Here is an 18955-nt window from a genome sequence, read left to right on the forward strand (position 1 = left end):
GAGGGGCAGCTGCTTTCCCAGGGTCACACAGCAAGCAAGGGGCTGAGCTGGATGGGGAATTAGAATCCAGGAGTGTTATACATCAAGACCCAAGCTTTTCCTCACTCCTTGGGAATAATTTTAAAAAGGCAGCAGTGAGTGTAAGGGACCAGAGGGCCCTGCTAGAGACTCTCTCAAATGACATATCCCCCCACTCTGTCCCCTACAGATCGTGAGGACCAGTCCATTCTCTGCACGTGAGTAATCTGGAAGGACTTCCTGGAGGAGGAGGGAGGGGTCCGGGTGGGGCGTGGCTGTGTTTGAAATGGCCAGGGCAGGTGGGTCATCGCCAACCCCTTTGCTTCCCCTTGTCATCCCCACAGTGGAGAGTCTGGAGCTGGGAAGACGGAAAACACCAAGAAAGTCATCCAGTACCTCGCCCATGTGGCATCATCGCCGAAGGGCAGGAAGGAGCCGGGTGTCCCCGTAAGCACCCCAGCCTTGGGACACCCCCTGGGCCCTGCCACAGCATCGCCCCTTCCATCTTGGGCTTTCCTCACGATTGCCTCTTCCCCTCATGGAGGACCTTCTCCTGGATGCCTGTGCCACCTGAGCACCTACTGTGTGCCTAGGGTGGGGCTGGAAGCAGAGTCAGGGGACACAGAGGTGTGAGGGTCAGTCTTGGTCTCATTGACTCTCGGAATGGCTCCTAGTACTTAGTAGGTGCTTTATTTTCTGAGCACCTACTGTGTCAAGCCTGATTTTAGGTGATCATGATGGCCGGGTTTGTCGTCTAAGCGAATGTTACAAGGTGCCCCCCACTGTTCCAAGCCCTGTTCTCCCACTGCCTTACTTACCCCTTGGGTGGGGTGGGTGCTGTTTTTCTGCGCTGAAGATGAAGAGCCCAGGCATGGGAGGGGTGAGTCAGTTGTTGGTCACACACCCAGGAAGAGGTAGAGTGGGGACCGGGCACAGTGGCTCATGCCTGTAATCCCAGCACTTTGGGAGTCCGAGGCAGGAGGATCACTTGAGCCCTGGAATTCGAGACCAGCCTGGGTAATACAGTGAGACCCCATCTCTACAAAAATTTTTTTAAATAAAGGAGGTAAAGTGGGATTCAAACCCAGGCGTGTGGTCCCCCAGGCCACCCTACTCCACACGCCCAGTTTCCCCAGTTCCCCTTCCCCCACCCCCCATGCCACCACCCGAGATCACTGGTTCACCTGTGTGTCTGTCCACGTTCCATGTGCTGTGTCCTGGTCCGTGTCTCGTGTCCCGTGACTTCCTCAGGCCTCCGTCAGCACCGTGTCTTATGTGAGTAGCAGGGGATCACCTCCAGTCTTGCTGCCCCTAATGCCTTCCCGGCCACCCAGTGCATGATCTTCTTGGTAGACAGGGCCCAAGGCAGCAGTGGTCCCACCTACCAGGGATCCCCCTGCCCCCCCAGTGCTGTTCATGGAGGCTCTGCTGTGTGTGTGCAGATGGGCCACAGACACCAACATGAAACAATCCAGAGAACGAAACTACCACTTATTACTGATCTGCTAAACATGTCCAGCCGGGTCCCACAGACGCTGCGTGCACACAACCAGAGAGTAGACAGTGTAGCAAGGGAAATACACGCATGCCCCGTGTTCTTCGGTGTGCCAAGTCGTGTGCCCTTCACTTTGTGTATCTTTTTTCATTTGACAAAGCATCCACCTAGCTAGATCATGTCATCTTAACACAAGCAAGACGTGGACTGAGAAAACACACATAGGCTGCCATTTATGAAGCACCTACTGTGTGCCAGGCTCTGACACTAAGGGGGTTGGAGGGAAGTTTGGAGTAGGGTTCCTGCCAAGGAGTAGCCTGGTGGGGCTAGGAACCCACTATTTTTTGAAGGCCTATTATGTGCCAGACTGCTTGAAGCACTTTACATAGGTGATACAGATTTTTGCCTTGGTTAAAAATTCTAGGCTGGGTTTGGTGGCTCAGGTCTATAATCCCAACACTTTGGAAGGCTGAAGTGGGAAGATTGCTTAAGGCCAGGAGTTCAAGACCAGGCTAGATAACAGAGTGAGACCCCATCTTTACTAAAACTTTTAAAAATTAATTGGGCATGGTGGCGCTTGCCTGTAGTCCCAGCTACTCAGGAGGCTGAGGTGAGAAGATTCCTTAAGCCCAGGAATTTGAAGCTGCCATGAGTTATGACCATGCCACTGCACTCCAGAATTTCTACAAGCAACACATGAGTACATATTCATTGTAACAACAACAAATCAGATGAAATGAAATTCCTGTTTCCTCCCCTCAGTCCCCTTCCTTGGAGTGCCTTATACTGTTGACAGTTTGGTGTGCATCCTTGCAGACCTTTCTCCATATGTTTACAAACATGTATATATCTGTAGATTTAAGAGTCTTGTTTTGTGGTGTTTCTTCCTTAATTCATATTTTATGAATGGGATAACATTGTAGACATTGTTCTGCAACTTGTTTTGTTGTTTGGCTTGGTTTGATTTGGTTTCCACTTAACAATATGTCTTGGAGATGCTTCCCTCTTCCCCTCACAATAGACAGATGGGCAAGACCCGGATATGGGAAGTGGGCACACACCCAGACACACAAAGGCCCCCCACACACAGATACTCAACCAACTGGCGACACAGCCTGAGCTGGGCTGGCCTGGCCTCCTGCCCCATTCTCACTGATCTCATGCATCATCTCCTGTGCCTGGCAGGGTGAGCTGGAGCGGCAGCTGCTTCAGGCCAACCCCATCCTAGAGGCCTTCGGCAACGCCAAGACGGTGAAGAATGACAACTCCTCCCGATTCGTGAGTGCCAGGGGTGGGCAGTGCTGGCTGTGTCAGGGATACAGGAACTGGGAACCTGGGAGTGGACTTCAGGGGGAAAGACATGTGGCTCTGTTGAGGGAGGAGGGGCTGGGGTCCTGGACTCTTGAGTCTGAGGGAGGAGGGGCTGGGGGTCCTGGACTCTTAAGTCTGAGGGAGGAGGGGCTGGGGGCCTGGACTCTTGAGTCTGAGGGAGGAGGGGCTGGGGGCCTGGACTCCTGGGTCTGAGGGAGGAGGGGCTGGGGGTCTGGACTCCTGGGTCTGAGGGAGAATGGGCTGGAGGCTGGGTGCCTGATTCCAAGGGAGGAGCAGCTGGGGACCGGGGGTTGGGGAAAGAAGTCCAAGGAGCCAAGACCTTGAATTCCCACGGAGTCCCTCGCTGGGGACTCACCATAGGATGGGGTTCAGGCAGAGGGAGCAAGGAAGTGCGGAGGCAGCCCCAGCTCTGGGAGTAGTGGGTGTGGGGTTTGGGCTGTTCTTCAGGTCTGAGCGGGGAAGGGGACCCTCCGCTGAAGCCCACCCACCTTGGTCTCTCCCAGGGCAAATTCATCCGCATCAACTTCGACGTTGCTGGGTATATCGTGGGCGCCAACATTGAGACCTGTATCCTGTCACAGCCCATGGGGGTGGCAGCCGAGGGGGCAGCCTTTCAGACAGCACTGAGTATGGGAAGCACCTCCCACCGCAGGGACCCCCTCCCTGCTACTCAGATGGGACCGGGTGCTCAGGCGGCATCTGCATGGGGAGGGGAGGGTGGGACTTCTGGTGTGTATGAGGCCAGTACAGCCTTGCTATGGGGTGGTGGGTTGGTGTCCACCCAGTTCAGCCATAAGGGGAGTCCCAGCACTCAGCCTGCAGTGGCACTCATGGTGACCCATGACAGTGAAATGACATACAGCAGTGTAAGCAAAGGGAAAAGGCACGTGGGGCCATGTCCCCCGGGGACCAGGCACAGGCTCCTAGAACCCTCTCCAGCAGAGGCACACAGGACACCAGGTGGGGCAACACTTATGAAATGCTGTCCCAGAGAAGCGCAGAGAGACTCAGTGTCACATCCCTGCTGTACCCCCATTCCCCGCCCTTAGTATGAACCTAAATTCCACATTCCCAGGAGGAAAGCAGGTGATCAGTGTAAACCAGGGTGTTTGCACAAACCCTTTAGGCCCAGCGAACCCCTCTCATCCTGTTAGAGGATGCTGGAACCCTCCTGAAATCCAGGTCCGCAGACGTTAGCCAGGGGCCCACCTGGCCAGCAGGCCTTTCCAGGGCAGCATCTCAGGCCGGCTGTGTTCACCCTTTTCTGTTCAGACGGCATATGGGTGTTTAAAGGAAATTAAACGATAAAACACAGGCACTCTGGGAGTGCAGAAATTAAGAGGATGGGCCAAGAAATCGTACCAACCTAGGTTCAAATCCCAGTTCTGCCACTTTGAGATGCTGGGGACTTGGGTACGTGATTTGGCCTTTCCCTGCCTCAGTTTCTCCCTCTGTAGAAGGAGAAGGCACGTAGAACCTACCCTAGAGGGGCTTGGAGGATTTTGGAGTTAAATGCTTGGCCACAGCACCTGCTACATAGCAGGCACTCAAGAACAAGCTATTGTTATTAGCAATTAGTGATTAAATTAGTGACCAGGCACGGTGGCTCAAGCTTGTAATCCCAGTACTTTGGGTGGCCAAGGCAGGTAGGTCATTTGAGGCCAGGAGTTTGAAGGGTTAAGCAAAGTGTCTGGTGTTTTGTTTTACTCTAAGATGTCTTGGCTGGGTGCAGTGGCTCATGCCTATAATCCCAGCACTTTGGGAGGCTAAGGCTGGAGGATCGCTTGAGCTCAGGAATTTGAAGCCAGTCTGGGCATCACAGTGAGACCTCATCTCTACTAAAATAAAGAAAATTTAAAAATTAGCCAGGTATGGTTGTGTACACCTGTAGTCCCAGCTACTCAAGAGGCTGAGGTGGGAGTATCGCTTGAGCTGGGGAGGCGGAGGTTATAGTGAGCAGTGCCTTGTGCTGCTGCACTCCAGCCAGGGCAAGAGAGCCAGACCCCGTCTAAAAAACAAAAAACAAGAGTCTTGCCACCTTTTAATATGTAAGTTTAACACGTGACTTTCTTAGGAGGGAGAGTATGCAGAGACAGTCTAGTTGAAGATGGGAGCTGAGGTATCTGCATGGGAAAGCTGAGGCTGGGAGAGTACTAATGGCAGGAGACATTCTCACCCGCGGGTAACTTTGAACCAGGCATTGTTCAGAGTGCTTCATGCACAGTAAGTCATTTATCCTCACAGCAACTCATCCAGGATCGATGAGGGGTTGTTTTGTTTTGTTTTGTTTTTGAGACGGAGTCTCACTCTGTCGCCCAGGCTGGAGTGCAGTGGCGCAATCTTGGCTCACTGCAACCTCCTCCTCCCAGGTTAAAGCGATTCTCCTGCCTCAGCCTCCCAAGTAGCTGGGATTACAGGCACCTGTCATCACACCTGGCTAATTTTTGTATTTTTAGTAGAGATGGGGTTTCACCATGTTGGCTAGGCTGGTCTTGAACTCCTGACCTCAGGTGATCCACCTGCCTCAGCTTTCCAAAGTGCTGGGATTACAGGCGTGAGCCACCGCACCCACAGGATTGATGAGTTTTTTAGAGACAGAGCAAGACCCTGTCTCTAAAGAGAGAGAGAGAGAGAGAGAGAGGAAGGTCTCATAAAGGTGTTATTTTTGAGCCCCTTGAACAGGTAGATGAGGAAACTGAGGCACAAGTGCTTATGTGACATCAGCACGGCTGCTCATCCAGTTAGTGGCAAAGTCACTAGCCTGGGCTGTGAACGACTCCACTGCTCCACAGGCGAGAAGGAGGCAGCGTGGGCAGGGCAGGCTCCTGTAGTGGCCTGGCAGCGTCGGGGCCGTCCCTTCCCCTCTATCTAGCACCTTGACTCGCTATGACCAGACCTGCTGGAGAAGTCGCGGGCCATCCGCCAGGCCAAGGACGAGTGCAGCTTCCACATCTTCTACCAGCTGCTGGGGGGCGCTGGAGAGCAGCTCAAAGGTCAGTACCGCCCCGTCTCACCCTGCTCACCAGGGAGAGGGTGGGGTCTCTTGGGGGACCCCCTCTGGGGAGGAAGCAAGAGGGGGGGGCTCTAATCTCCGTCAAACACCGACTTCACATGAGGCTTCCGCAGCCCCGGCTCTCCCTGCGTAGTGGCGTCTGTCGCACGGTGGGTTCTGCTGCGCTCTGGTTCCAGCTCTGTCCCGGGTCTGGCTCGCGCCCGCTGTCAAGGCCACGCAGCCCCCGCCGCCTGGTGGCTCCTGCTCACGCTCGCTTCCGAAGCTCCGTGGCTTCTCTCTCGCGCGGCTTCTCCTCACTCCGGCGGGTGACTCCGGCTTTGCTGAGGCTCCTCCTGGTTCCTGACGATGCTGGTTTGTGTTGCTTCTCGGCTCCTGCTGCCTCGTGCTCCCCTCTGCTCTGGCTCCTAGGCCACGGCTCCTGCCGGAGTCCTCCTGTCCCTGCTCCCTGTTTCTCCTGCCCTCTGGCTGCCCAAGCGCCCTTGGCTCCTGTTTGCAGTGGCTGGCACTGCCCTGCGGCTCCCTCTGCTCCTGGCTCCTTCCTCCTGGTGGCTGAGGCCGCTTCCTGCCTCCTGCGGCCACGTAGCGCCTCCTCATCCAGGTTCCCACTCACTGTGGCCTTTGAGACCACATGTCCTTGGGCGCCGGCCCCTGCCATCACATGGCTTGTGCTGACTTGGGCCTGCAGCCCCCCTGCTTCTGCCAACCAGTGGCCCCTGCCTGCTCTGGGCACTTCTAGAGACTCGAAAGTCCCTGCGCAGGGAGCAAAGAGGAGTGGTATAGGCTGGGCGGGGGCTCATGCCTGCAATCCCAGTACTTTGGGAGGGCGAGGCAGGAGGATTGCTTGAGCCCAGCAATTCCAATCCAGCCGGGGCAGCATAGTGAGACTCCATCTCTATAAATAATAATAATAATAATAAGCTGGGCGTGGTGGCACACAGCTGTAGTCCCAGCTATGTGGGAGGCTGAGGTGGGAGGATTGCTTGAGCCCAGGAGTTTGAGGCTGTAGTGAGCCGTGATTGCATCACTGCACTCCAGCCTGGGCAACAGAGTAAGATCCTGTCTCTAAAAAAATTTTAAAAAAGGCCAGGCGCGGTGGCTCACACCTGTAATCCCAGCACTTTGGGAGGCCGAGGCGGGCGGATCACGAGGTCAGGAGATCGAGACCATCCTGGCTAATACAGTGAAACCCCGTCTCTACTAAAAATACAAAAAAATTAGCCGAGCGTGGTGTCGGGCACCTGTAGTCCCAGCTTCTCAGGAGGCTGAGGCAGGAGAATGGCGTGAACCCGGAGGCGGAGCTTGCAGTGAGCCGAGATCGCGCCACTGCACTCCGGCCTGGGCAACAGAGCGAGACTCCGTCTCAAAAAAAAAAAAAGAGAGAGAGAGAGAGAGTGGTGGTTTCATAGGTGCTAAACGCCCACTCCACCCCTGACCCTTCCCACCACACTTGTGAGTAAAGGCCTCCACCTGCTTGACAGAGATACTGTGGCATGTCCTGGGATTGCCACCGATGAATCCAGGATGAGTCCGACTCCACAGCCCACCCTTGACCTTGACCCCGCTCATTGCCCCTGCAGCTGACCTCCTCCTCGAGCCCTGCTCCCAGTACCGGTTCCTGACCAACGGGCCATCATCCTCTCCCGGCCAAGAGCGGGAACTCTTCCAGGAGACGCTGGAGTCGCTGCGGGTCCTGGGATTCACCCACGAGGAAATCATCTGTGAGTGAGCCCCGTGGAGGCCAGGGGTGGGGGGCACCTATAGAGAGCCGGGGACCTGGCCATTGATGCCCTGATCTCTTTGCCGAAGTGTTTATTGAGCACCTACTCGGTGCAGGCACTAGGGCCAGAGCAGGACATGAGACTCACAGACATCGCTGCCTTGGGGAAGCTGACAAAATGAGAGCCCCCAACCAAGTCAATAAGGAATCACATGGCCTGTTGGTAGACTATGAGTGCAGCTGGGCGCGGTGGCTCATGCCTGTAATCCCAGCACTTTGGGAGTCCGAGGCGGGTGGATCATTTGAGGTCAGGAGTTCGAGACCAGCCTGGCCAACATGGTGAAACACCATTTCTACTGAAAATACAAAAAAGTTAGCCAGGCGTGGTGGTGGGCACCTGTAATCCCAGCTACTCAGGAGGCTTAGGCAGGAGAATTGCATGAACCTAGGAGGCGGAGGTTGCAGTGAGCTGAGATTGCACCACTGCACTCCAGCCTGGGCAACAGAGTGAGACTCTTGTCTAAAAAAAAAAAAAAAAGACCATGAGTACCATGGAGAAAGATAACCAGGGGACTGGGGAGGGAGGGACACAGCTTTAAGCAGGGGCTCACGGGAGGGTGGACTGAGATGGGGATGTTTGAGTGAAGTCCTGAGGAAGTGAGGGAATGAGCACTGGAGATGCGGGGGAAGAGCGTTCCTGGCAGAGGGAACAGCCTGTGCAAAGGCCCTGAGGCAGGAAAGGGGTGGCATATTTGAGGGGTTGACACTTCTGGTGGTGGGGCTGCAGAGGGGTGAGGAGTCTCACACACCAGCCTAGGAGGTTGGGACTTTACCCTGGGGTGCTGGGGAGCTGTGGGAGGGCTGGGAGCAGGGGCTGGACAAAGTCAGCTCTGGGAACAAGAAGACCCCTCGGGGGCCGTGTGAGGGACACGCTGGAGTGGGTGGTGCTGAGACCAGAAGGAGGCTGCTGAGGGTCTAGGGAAAGCCCAGGATGCTGGCCCAGGGCTGCAAGGTTGGCCCAGGCTGCGCGGCACTGGTTGTTTGGTGTTAAGTGCTCAGCTCATCACCCCCGTGTCAGGGTGCTGTGCCCGACCCCTTTTTTCTTCTTTTGAGATGGAGTGTCACTCTGTCGCCCAGGCTGGAGTGCAGTGGCACGATCTCAGCTCACTGCAACCTCCGCCTCCCGTATTCAAGTAATTCTCCTGCCTCAGCCTCCCGAGTAGCTGGGATTACAGGCGCCCGCCACCACGCCTGGATAATTTTTCTATTTTCAGTAGATACGGGATTTCACCGTGTTGGCCAGGCTGGTCTCAAACTCCTGACCTCAGGTGATCCACCCTCCTCGGTCTCTCAAAGTGCTGGGATTCCAGGCATGAGCTGCTGTGCCCAGCCTGTGCCCCCACTTTTTTCGCCAAACAGCATGTTTTGACAGCAGCTGTGTTTCAGTGCTGCATTAGTTTGCTTAGGTTAACAAAGTACCGCAAACCAAGTGCCTAAAATAACAGAAATTGATCGTCTTGTGGTCCTGGAGGCCAGACGCCCGGGATCATCGTGTTAGCAAGGGTGGTTCGTTCTGGGAGAATCGGCTCCAGGCCTCTCCCCCGATCATCGTGTTAGCAAGGGTGGTTCGTCCTGGGAGAATCGGCTCCAGGCCTCTCCCCTGATCATCGATCATCGTGTTAGCAAGGGTGGTTCATCCTGGGAGAATCAGCTCCAGGCCTCTCCCCCGATCATTGTGTTAGCAAGGGTGGTTGGTCCTGGGAGAATCGGCTCCAGGCCTCTCCCTGGGCTCCTGGTAGTTTTCTGGCAATCTTTGGCATTCCTTGGTTCATAGTCACATCACCTGATCTCTGCTTTTGTGTTCACATGGCAGCTCCCTGTGTGTGCATCTATGTCCAAAATCCCCACTTCCCCCGCCCCCGCAACCTTTTTGTTTTTTTTGAGATGGAGTCTCGCTCCATTGCCCAGGCTGGAGTGCAATGGCGCAATCTCAGCTCACTGCAACCTCCACCTCCCAGGTTCAAGCGATTCTCCTGCCTCAGCCTCCTAAGTAGCTGGGATTACAGGCGTGCACCACCACACTCAGCTAATTTTTTTGTACTTTTAATAGAGACGGGGTTTCACTAAGTTGGCCAGGCTGGTCTTGAACTGCTGACCTCAAGTGATCCTCCCGCCTTGACCTCCCAAAGTGCTGGGATTACAGGCATGAGCCACCACACCCAGCCTCCTACCCCACTCCGGTATGACTTTATCTTTACTCATTACGCCCATAATGACCCTGTTTCCAATAATGTCACATTCTGAGGTCCTGGGGTTTGAATCCTCAACATACCTTTTTAGGTGGGGGTGGTGTCGACATGATTCAGTCCATAACAAGTACATAGGTGGACCTCCGCCTTTTCAGAGGCTGCATAATGTTTCATTGTTTGCACGAACTATGATTCTTTTAACCAAGCCCTCCAAAGAAAAACCTTTAGGTGTTTCCGGGGCTGAGCCGGGGCTGCCTCTGGGTCTAATTGGCCTCTGGCCTCTGGCGCTGTGGGAGGCCCCAGGAGCTATTGTTGGCTCCAGGGCCGGATTGGAAGGGCTGGAAATGGAGCGTAGCTTGGCTGTCTACCCAGGCTGCAAACAGCCGGGCCTCTTGTGGCCTATTGACACAGGGTCTCGGGCCTCTCCCACCCCCACCCCGCTGCATTTCCCAACCGTGGTTGCATAATTCCCCGGCCTGCATGACTCCGCAGCTGGGCATCTGGCACACAAATTCAGACTGTGGCTGCAATGGGGACCTGGGCCTCCCAGCCTGTCCTCTTAGGTCCTGCCTGGCCTCTTGTCACCATGAGCTCATGTGACCCTCCTGGCAGCTGCCCTGCTGTGTGGCGGGTGCAGGCAGCAGCTCTGATTTTTGGAATTCAGAAATAAAAACTTTGCAGCAACCTATGCATGTAGTGACATAACCTGAATGTGGCTAAAGGTCGTACCGACAAAACCAAGCCTTCCCGCTCTTCCCTGGCCCTAGTTCCCCACTGTTAAGCTTCTTGTGTCTCCTTCCAGAAATATTTTAGGAATATAAGAAAAGACACATATTATTTTTCTATAAGAGGAGGCATTCTCTAGCCCCACAACTGATGTTCAGCTGTCAACATCACTGTGGTGATAAAAAAAAAAACGTGAAGCGATTTCTCTGTTGGTTCAAAAGTCCCGACCAGGCTCAGTGGCACATGCCTGTAATCCCAACAGTTTGGGAGGCCGCTGCAGGCAGATCACCTGAGGTCAGGAGTTCGAGACCAGCCTGGCCAACATGGAGAAACCCCGTCTCTACTAAAAATACAAAAATTAGCCAGACATGGTGGTGTGCACCTGTAGTCCCAGTTACTCGGGAGGCTGAGGCTAGAGAATCACTCGAACCTGGGAGGCAGAGGTTGCAGTGAGCCAAGATCTCACCACTGCACTCCAGCTTGGAGCAGAGCGAAACTCCATCCAAAAAAAAAAAAAAAAGTTCCTGGATGTTGGTTGCTCCAGCTGGCTCCCTACCCTCCCACTGGAGACCCCCCTGGACCCTGGCCCAGCACTCTGGCCTAGTTTAGTCTGGGCCAGGCAGTGCTGGAGTTAAATACTCAGCTCATCATTGGCTCACTCCTATAATCCCAACACTTCGGGAAGCCAAGGTGGGAGAATCACTTGAGGCCTGGAGTTTGAGACCAGCCTGAGCAATATAGTGAGACCTTGTCTCTACTAAAAATTTAAAAAAAAAAAAAATTAACCAGGTGTGGTGGTGCACACCTGTAGTCCCAGCTGCTTGGGAGGCTGAGGTGGGAGGATTAAGTCCAGGAGTAGGAGGCTACAGTGAGCTATGATTGCACCACTGTACTCCAGGCTGGTGATAGAATGAGACCCCATCTCAAAAAACCCCAAAACAAAGACACAAATTACTCAGCTCATCATTCCCATGGAAGGATGCTCTGGACCACCCTCCCTCTCCATCCACCCACTGCCCTTTCCTACTGACTGGTATATTTTGGCCATAGTTTTGGTACAAAATGTACAGATGGACCTCACTCCTTTTTGCAGCTGCGTGAGGTTTTATTGTTTAAATAAACTATGATTCTTTCAACCAATCCCTTGCAGATAGAGCCTTAGGTTGTTTCCATTCCATTACTACTGGAACAATTTTTTTTTTTTTTTTTTGAGGTGGAGTCTCACTCTGTCGCCCAGGCTGGAGTGCAGTGGCCAGATCTCAGCTCACTGCAAGCTCTGCCTCCTGGGTTTACGCCATTCTCCTGCCTCAGCCTCCCGAGTAGCTGGGACTACAGGCGCCCGCCACCTCGCCCGGCTAGTTTTTTGTATTTTTAGTAGAGACGGAGTTTCACCGTGTTAGCCAGGATGGTCTTGATCTCCTGACCTCGTGATCCGCCCGTCTCGGCCTCCCAAAGTGCTGGGATTACAGGCTTGAGCCACCGCGCCCGGCCACTACTGGAACAATTTTTTAAAAAAATACTAAGGCAGCGCAGTGGCTCACGCCTGTAATCCCAGCACTTTCAGAGGCCAAAGCAGGCAGCTTGCTTGAGCTCAGGAGTTTGAGACCAGCCTGGGCAACATGATGAAACCCCGTCTTCACAAAAAACACAAAAAATTACCTGGGCGTGGTGGTGGGCGCCTTTACTCCCAGCTACTTGGGGGGCTGAGGTGGGAGGATCACTTGAGCCCGGGAGGTGGAGGCTGCAGTGAGCCGAGATCACGCCCCTGCACTCCAGCCTGGGTGACAAAGTAAGACTCTGGGTCCAAAACAAACAAACAAACGACTGTGAATATCCTTGTAAGTAGGTTCTTGTGCTCACGTGGAAACAGACCTGTAGGTACAATTCTCAGAAATGAAATGCCGGCTGGGCGTGGTGGCTCACACCTGTAATCCCAGCACTTTGGGAGGCCGAGGCAGGCGGATCACGAGGTCAGAAGCTTGAGACAAGCCTGACCAACATGGTGAAACCCCGTCTCTACTAAAAACACAAAAATTAGATGGGTGTGGTGGCAAGACTGTCTCCAAAACAGAAAAGAAAAGAAAAGAAAAGAAAAGAAATGCCATGTCCAAAGAGATTTGTGATTCTTGTTTGTGTTCAGCATAAAAAAAAGAATCGAACAGCTTTAAGATATAATTCACATGTCACACCATTCACCTATTTAAACTGTGCAATTCCATAGAATTTTGTATATTCACAGAGTTGTGCATCTATCATACAGTCACTTTTAGAACACTTTCAGTAGCCCAAGAAGATAACACATGCCCCTTAGCTATCCCGCCAGGCCCTGTCCGCAGCCCCTGGCAACCACTCCTCTGCTTTCTGTCTCTACGGACTTGCCTATTCTGGACATTTTTGTTTTGTTTTGTTTTTTGAGACGGAGTCTCACTCTGTCGCCCAGGCTGGAGTGGAGTGCGGCGATCTGGGCTTACTGCAAGCTCCGCCTCCCGGGTTCACGCCATTCTCCTGCCTCAGCCTCCTGAGTATCTGGGACTGCAGGCGCCGACACCACGCCCGGCTAATTTTTTGTATTTTTAGTAGAGACGGGGTTTCACCGCGTTAGCTAGGATGGTCTCGGTCTCCTGACCTTGTGATCCACTCGCCTCGGCCTCCCAAAGTGCTGGGATTACAAGCGTGAGCCACCCTGCCCGGCCATGAGCATTTTTTAAATTGCAGAGAATCTACTTTGTCGCCATCCACAGGGTGGCGCTAGTTTCCAGTTCCTCCAGCCATATATGGGGAGCACCTGTGTATCCACCTGCACGCAGCAACCATGGCTGGAAGCTTTTTTGTGTTTACTGATGTGGCGGATGAATGAGCTCTCATTACAGTTGCTTTCTGTGTTTTGCTTACAAAGGGTGGAGTTGGTAACCTTTTCACAGACTCTTCTTTTGACAAGAGACAGAGGGTCAGGGAGGTGGGGTGTCCTGTCACCTCCCTGACCCTCCCTGACCCTGAATTGGGACTCACCCCAATTCAGGAGGAGGAGGCAGAGCCGTGGTGGAATCCACATCTGACCCCAAAGCCAGCCCATGATCCAGAGAGAGAGGCGGACACCTCAGTGTCACCCACAGGGAGCCCAAGGCAGAAAGCATTTGGGGCCAATCAATGCAGGGTGTCCATCCATCTCCTTCCCCACTTCACATCTCCACCTGCCAGCCCTTGGCACCATAAATGCCATGCTGAGAGGTTCAGCAGGTAGCCTGGGACACAGGGAGGCGTGCCGGCCTCTCACATGAGGTGTCCGCAGGCCGGGCTTGCTAGTGATGGGCGAGTCTAATGTCAGCAACAAGAGCTGACTGCCAAGTCCTCAGGGCATCAGAGGCACCCCGGGGCCTGGCACAAACACAGCTTCGTAAGCCAACTGCAGGAGGCCATTTTATTTGTTTTTTTTTTTGAGACGTAGTCTCGCTCTGTCGCCCAGGCTGGAGTGCTGTGGCCGGATCTCAGCTCACTGCAAGCTCCGCCTCCCGGGTTCACGCCATTCTCCTGCCTCAGTCTCCAGAGTAGCTGGGACTACAGGTGCCCGCCACCTCACCCGGCTAGTTTTTTGTATTTTTAGTAGAGACGGGGTTTCACCGTGTTAACCAGGATGGTGTCGATCTCCCAACCTCGTGATCCGCCCGTCTCGGCCTCCCAAAGTGCTGGGATTACAGGCTTGAGCCACCGCGCCCGGCCAGGAGGCCATTTCAAAGGCCATTGAGGGAAGCCAGGTCTGGACGGGGTCTAAGCTGATGTTAAGGAATGATCATTAAGTTTGCTGGGCCAGATGTGCTGTGGGTCTGTGAGGATGTGTCCTTCTTTATTTATGGGTTTGTTTGTTTTTTGAGATGGAGTCTAGCTCTGTTGCCCAGGCTGGAGCAGAGTGTGGTGGTGTAATCTCAGCTTACTCCAGCCTCTGCCTCCCAGGTTCAAGCAAATCTCCCATTTCAGCCTCCCGAGTAGCTGGGGTTACAGGCGCTCGCCACCACACCCAGCTTATATTTTGTATTTTTGGTAGAGACGGGGTTTCACCATGTTGGCCAGGCTGGTCTTGAACTCCTGACCTCAAGTGATCCACTCGCCTTGGCCGTTTAAAGTGTGGGGATTACAGGTGTGAGCCACCGCGCCCGGCCTAGGATCCTTCATTTAATCATATCTGCAAAGTCCCTTTTGCCATGGAAGATCACATTCACAGGTCCCAGGGATTAGGTTATGGGTATTGTTGGGGCTGTTATTCATCCTGTCACCCCCTCTGAAAACATCAGTGTGTATTTCCTAAGAACATTCTTTTACACAACCACAGACCCGCAGTGTCACCAGGAAATCGACTTCAGCACAGTACCATTATCCAGTCCACAGACCTTACACCAGTTGTCCCCCAGCTCCAAAAAAAAAAAAAAAAAAAAAATTCTCTCTTGCGCATGATAGAGTTTCGCTCTTGTTCCCCAGGCTGGAGTGCAGTGGCCTGATCTCGGCTTACAGCAACCTCTGTCTCCCGGGTTCAAGTGATTCTCCTGCCTCAGGCTCCTGAGTAACTGGGGTTACAGGTGCACGCCACCACGCCCGGCTAATTTTGTATTTTTCATAGAGACGCAGTTTCTCCATGTTGGCCAGGTTGGTCTCGAACTGCTGACCTCGGGTGATCCACCCGCCTCAGCCTCCCAAAATGCTGGGATTGTAGGCTTGAGCCGCTGTGCCCAGCCCTCTTGCTCTCTTTTTTTCCTGGTCATCACATCTCTTTTTTTTTTTTTTTTTTTAGACGGAGTCTCGCTCTGTTGCCCAGTCTGGAGTGCAGTGGCGCAATCTTGGCTCACTGCAAGCTCCACCTCCTGGGTTCACGCCATTCTCCTGCCTCAGCCTCCCGAGTAGCTGGGACTAAAGGCGCCCGTCACCACGCCCGGCTAATTTTTTGTATTTTTAGTACAGACAGGGTTTCACTGTGTTAGCCAGGATGGTCTCGATCTCCTGACCTTGTGATCTGCCCGCCTCGGCCTCCCAAAGTTCTGGGATTACAGGCATGAGCCACTGCGCCCGGCCCACATCTCTTTACTCTCCTTCAGTCTGGAACTCTTCCTGAGTCTTTCTTTATCATTCATGGTTTTGACACTTTGGAAGATTACAGACTGGTTGTTCCGTCTCTATTTGGGTTTGTTTCCCTGCGATTACATTCTAGTTACACGTTTTTGGCAAGAGTATTCCAGAAGAAATACCGACTTCCCACCCGCACTCACACACACCTTTTTCTAAACCACCTTTGTGTTGAAGTACAGTATATACACCAATAAAATGAGCACAAGCCCTTGGCATCCAGCTTGGGGGAGTTTTGGGAGGGAACACTCTGTATATTCAGCACCCGGGAGCCCCCCATGTCCCTTCCCACCACCAGTACCCCCTCAAGGTAACCATTATTCTGACTTCTTCTTCTTCTTTTTTTTTTTTTTCTTTTTTGAGACAGAGTCTCGCTCTGTTGCCCAGACTGGAGTGCAGTGGCGCTATCTCGGCTCACTGCAAGCTCTGCCTCCTGGGTTCATGCCATTCTTCTGCCTCAGCCTCCTGAGTAGCTGGGACTACAGGTGCCTGCCACCACGCCCGGCTAATTTTTTTGTGTTTTTAGTAGAGACGGGGTTTCACCGTGTTAGCCAGGGTGATCTCGATCTCCTGACCTCGTGATTGTCCACCTCGGCCTCCCAAAGTGCTGGGATTACAGGCGTGAGCCGCCGCGCCCGGCCCAGTATTCCAAATTCTAAGAGTATGGAGTTGTGTTGCCTCTTCTTGGATTTGTTACAAATAGAATCACATGGTGTGCACTTTCTCACCTGGCTTCTTTCACTCGACCGTGTGTTTGTGACATTCATCCGTGTTCAGTGAGGGAAGAGGGCTTTGGAGAGGCCGGTTCCACAGACACATTGGCTTTGTAAACGTTCCTGGAGCTGGACGTCTATAGTATGTGTCCCTCTCTGTATGTGTGCTGTGCATACGTATTTACATTCATAAACCTATGCTAACCTATGCTAACCAGTGCAAGTCACAAGAATCGACTATACTTTATATTTCCGCCCTTTTGCACATAGATAGCAGTAAGCCGCTAGTTTTCACTCATTGTGGTAGAAGTCTTTCCATATCACTGTAGACCTTCGTTCATTTCCCTAAGTCCTTTTAAATTCTATTTGCACTGTTTCACAAAATACACAACGTAAGCAGACACTGGTTAAGTATCATAGCGATAGGGCAAACCTCAGATATAATAAACTCAAACCAGAATTCACTGATCTGTTCACATATTTCAAGGCCTGCCCAGTGTCAAAGATGGAGTCTTTTTTTTTTTTTTTTTTTTTTTTGGAGATGGAGTCTTGCTGTGTTGCTCAGGCTGATCTCAAACTCCTGGGCTCAAGCGATCCTCCCGCCTCGCCCTCCCAAAGTGCTGGGATTACAGGTGCGAGCTATCATGCCGAGCCCACAAGTGGATTTTAAGCTGAGGGGTGGTGATATAATTTGCCTTAAGCTTTTTAAGTTACATTTTTAAGGGGCCAGTTAAGACCAAACATCAGGGTCCAGAGCCACATGTGACCTCTGTCCTTGTGTCCCCAGCCATGCTGCGGATGGTCTCAGCAGTTCTGCAGTTTGGCAACATTGCCTTGAAGAGGGAACGGAACACGGATCAAGCCACCATGCCTGACAACACAGGTACTGCCCCCGGCCTGCCTGCCCACGACCCCCAGCCCCCGCCCAGGTGGTGCCCAGCCCTCCTGCACCCCTGTCCCACATAGAAAGTATCTCCCTTCCAGCCACACCTGTCTGCATCCCAGGATCACTCTGATTTCCTTCTTTTTTTTTTTTTTTTTTTTTGAGACAGAGTCTCGCTCTGTCGCCCAGGCTGGAGTGCAGTGGTGTGATCTCGGCTCACTGCAAGCTCCACCTCCCAGGTTCACCCCATTCTCCTGCCTCAGCCTCCCGAGTAGCTGGGACTACAGGTGCCCTCCACCACGCCGGCTAACTTTTTGTATTTTTAGTAGAGACGGGTTTCACCATGTTAGCCAGGATGGTCTCAATCTCCTGACCTTGGGATCCGCCCGCCTCGGCCTCCCAAAGTGCTGGGATTACAGGCATGAGCCACCGTACCTGGCTGATTTCCTGCTTTTTGCTGAGTCTTTGCCAAAATAACATCGACCGCTCTTTTCCTGATTCTAAAAGTGTGAAAGTGAACCACAGCAGCACGACAGAGGGGAACAGCAGGAGCCCATCCTCCCAGACCCTCTCGCCCCACAGGGAGCCACCATTAGCATTTGGCATAGCTTCTCCAGCCTCTGTGCTCTGCAGAGACACTTCCTTTTGCCTTTCAAGAACAGAATTATAGTCAATATCCCCTACTTTAAACCAAAATAGAAATAGCTATGTTTATTATTATAAAATAATACAAGCTGGAAGGGGAAAAAGCGGCATGACAGAAAAATAGAAAGGAAGAGAGAAAATTACCCATAATCACCTGTAATCCCAGCACTTTGGGAGGCCAAGGCGGGTGGATCACTTGAGGCCGTGAGTTCGAGACCAGCCTGGCCAACATGGCAAAACTCCTTCTCTACTAAAAATACAAAAATTAACTGGGAATGGTGGCGAGCGCCTGTAGTCCCAGCTACTCGGGAGGCTGAGGCAGGAGAATTGCTTGAACCTGGGAGGTGGAGGTTGCCATGAGCCGAGATTGTGCCATTGCACTCCAGCCTGGGCAACGGAGCAAGAATCTATCTCCAAAAAAAAAAAAAAGGAAGAAAAAGAAAGACAATTACCCATAATCATGCCCCCAGAGATAATTGCTGCTCACATTTTGGGATGTGTCTCTCTGGGCTTTGTTCTGTGTCTGTATCACTGTGGATATAGATTGTCACAGAAATGGAATCGTGCTTCACCCCCTCTTCCCCTGGAGACAGCAAGAGCTTTCTGTCCTGGTTATGAAATCCGACAGGCTCATTTCTAAGAGCTGCACAGCACAGAAAATAGGAGGACAGGATGCATTACCCCACGATGCTGCTGGTAACAGCCTTACCTGAGGCAGCTGGGGGCTCTGTACACAGGCACCCGGCAGCTGTGCCCTGCACACACATTTACTCATTTGTTTTACAAAACTGGAGTCAGGCCCTGCAAACTGTTTTGAAACCTGCTTTTTTTTTCTTCCCCTGAATGCTTTGGGGATAATTTTCAGATTATTCACAAGAACTCCACTGGGATCCCTTCCCTCCCTCCCTCCCTCCTTCCCTCCCTCCCTCCCTCCCTCCCTCCTTCCCTCCCTCTTTCCTTCCTTCTTTTAGACAGAACTGTATTGGGATTCCCTCCCCTCCCTCCCTTCCTTCCTCCCTTCCTCTCTCCTTTTTTCCCTCCCTCCCTCCCCCCCT

At 52.9% G+C, this 18955-nt stretch overlaps 1 protein-coding gene across 3 annotated transcripts in view; it reads left to right on the forward strand.

Annotated features, from left to right (window-relative positions):
- MYH14 (myosin heavy chain 14) overlaps positions 1 to 18955 on the forward strand; it is a 104582-nt gene that overhangs the window by 21843 nt on the left and 63784 nt on the right. For 2 of the 3 annotated variants that reach the window (XM_025367122.1, XM_025367123.1), the window contains exons 4-11: positions 209 to 236; positions 363 to 465; positions 1270 to 1293; positions 2699 to 2791; positions 3349 to 3412; positions 5740 to 5838; positions 7436 to 7576; positions 17160 to 17255. In XM_025367122.1, coding sequence (XP_025222907.1) covers positions 209 to 236; positions 363 to 465; positions 1270 to 1293; positions 2699 to 2791; positions 3349 to 3412; positions 5740 to 5838; positions 7436 to 7576; positions 17160 to 17255 — 648 coding nt within the window. The remainder of the gene's footprint in view (positions 1 to 208; positions 237 to 362; positions 466 to 1269; positions 1294 to 2698; positions 2792 to 3348; positions 3413 to 5739; positions 5839 to 7435; positions 7577 to 17159; positions 17256 to 18955) is intronic. The other variant, XM_025367124.1, reaches the window with a different exon arrangement.

Source organism: Theropithecus gelada, chromosome 19 (assembly GCF_003255815.1).
Source record: "Theropithecus gelada isolate Dixy chromosome 19, Tgel_1.0, whole genome shotgun sequence".
NCBI classification, from domain to species: Eukaryota; Metazoa; Chordata; class Mammalia; order Primates; family Cercopithecidae; genus Theropithecus; species Theropithecus gelada.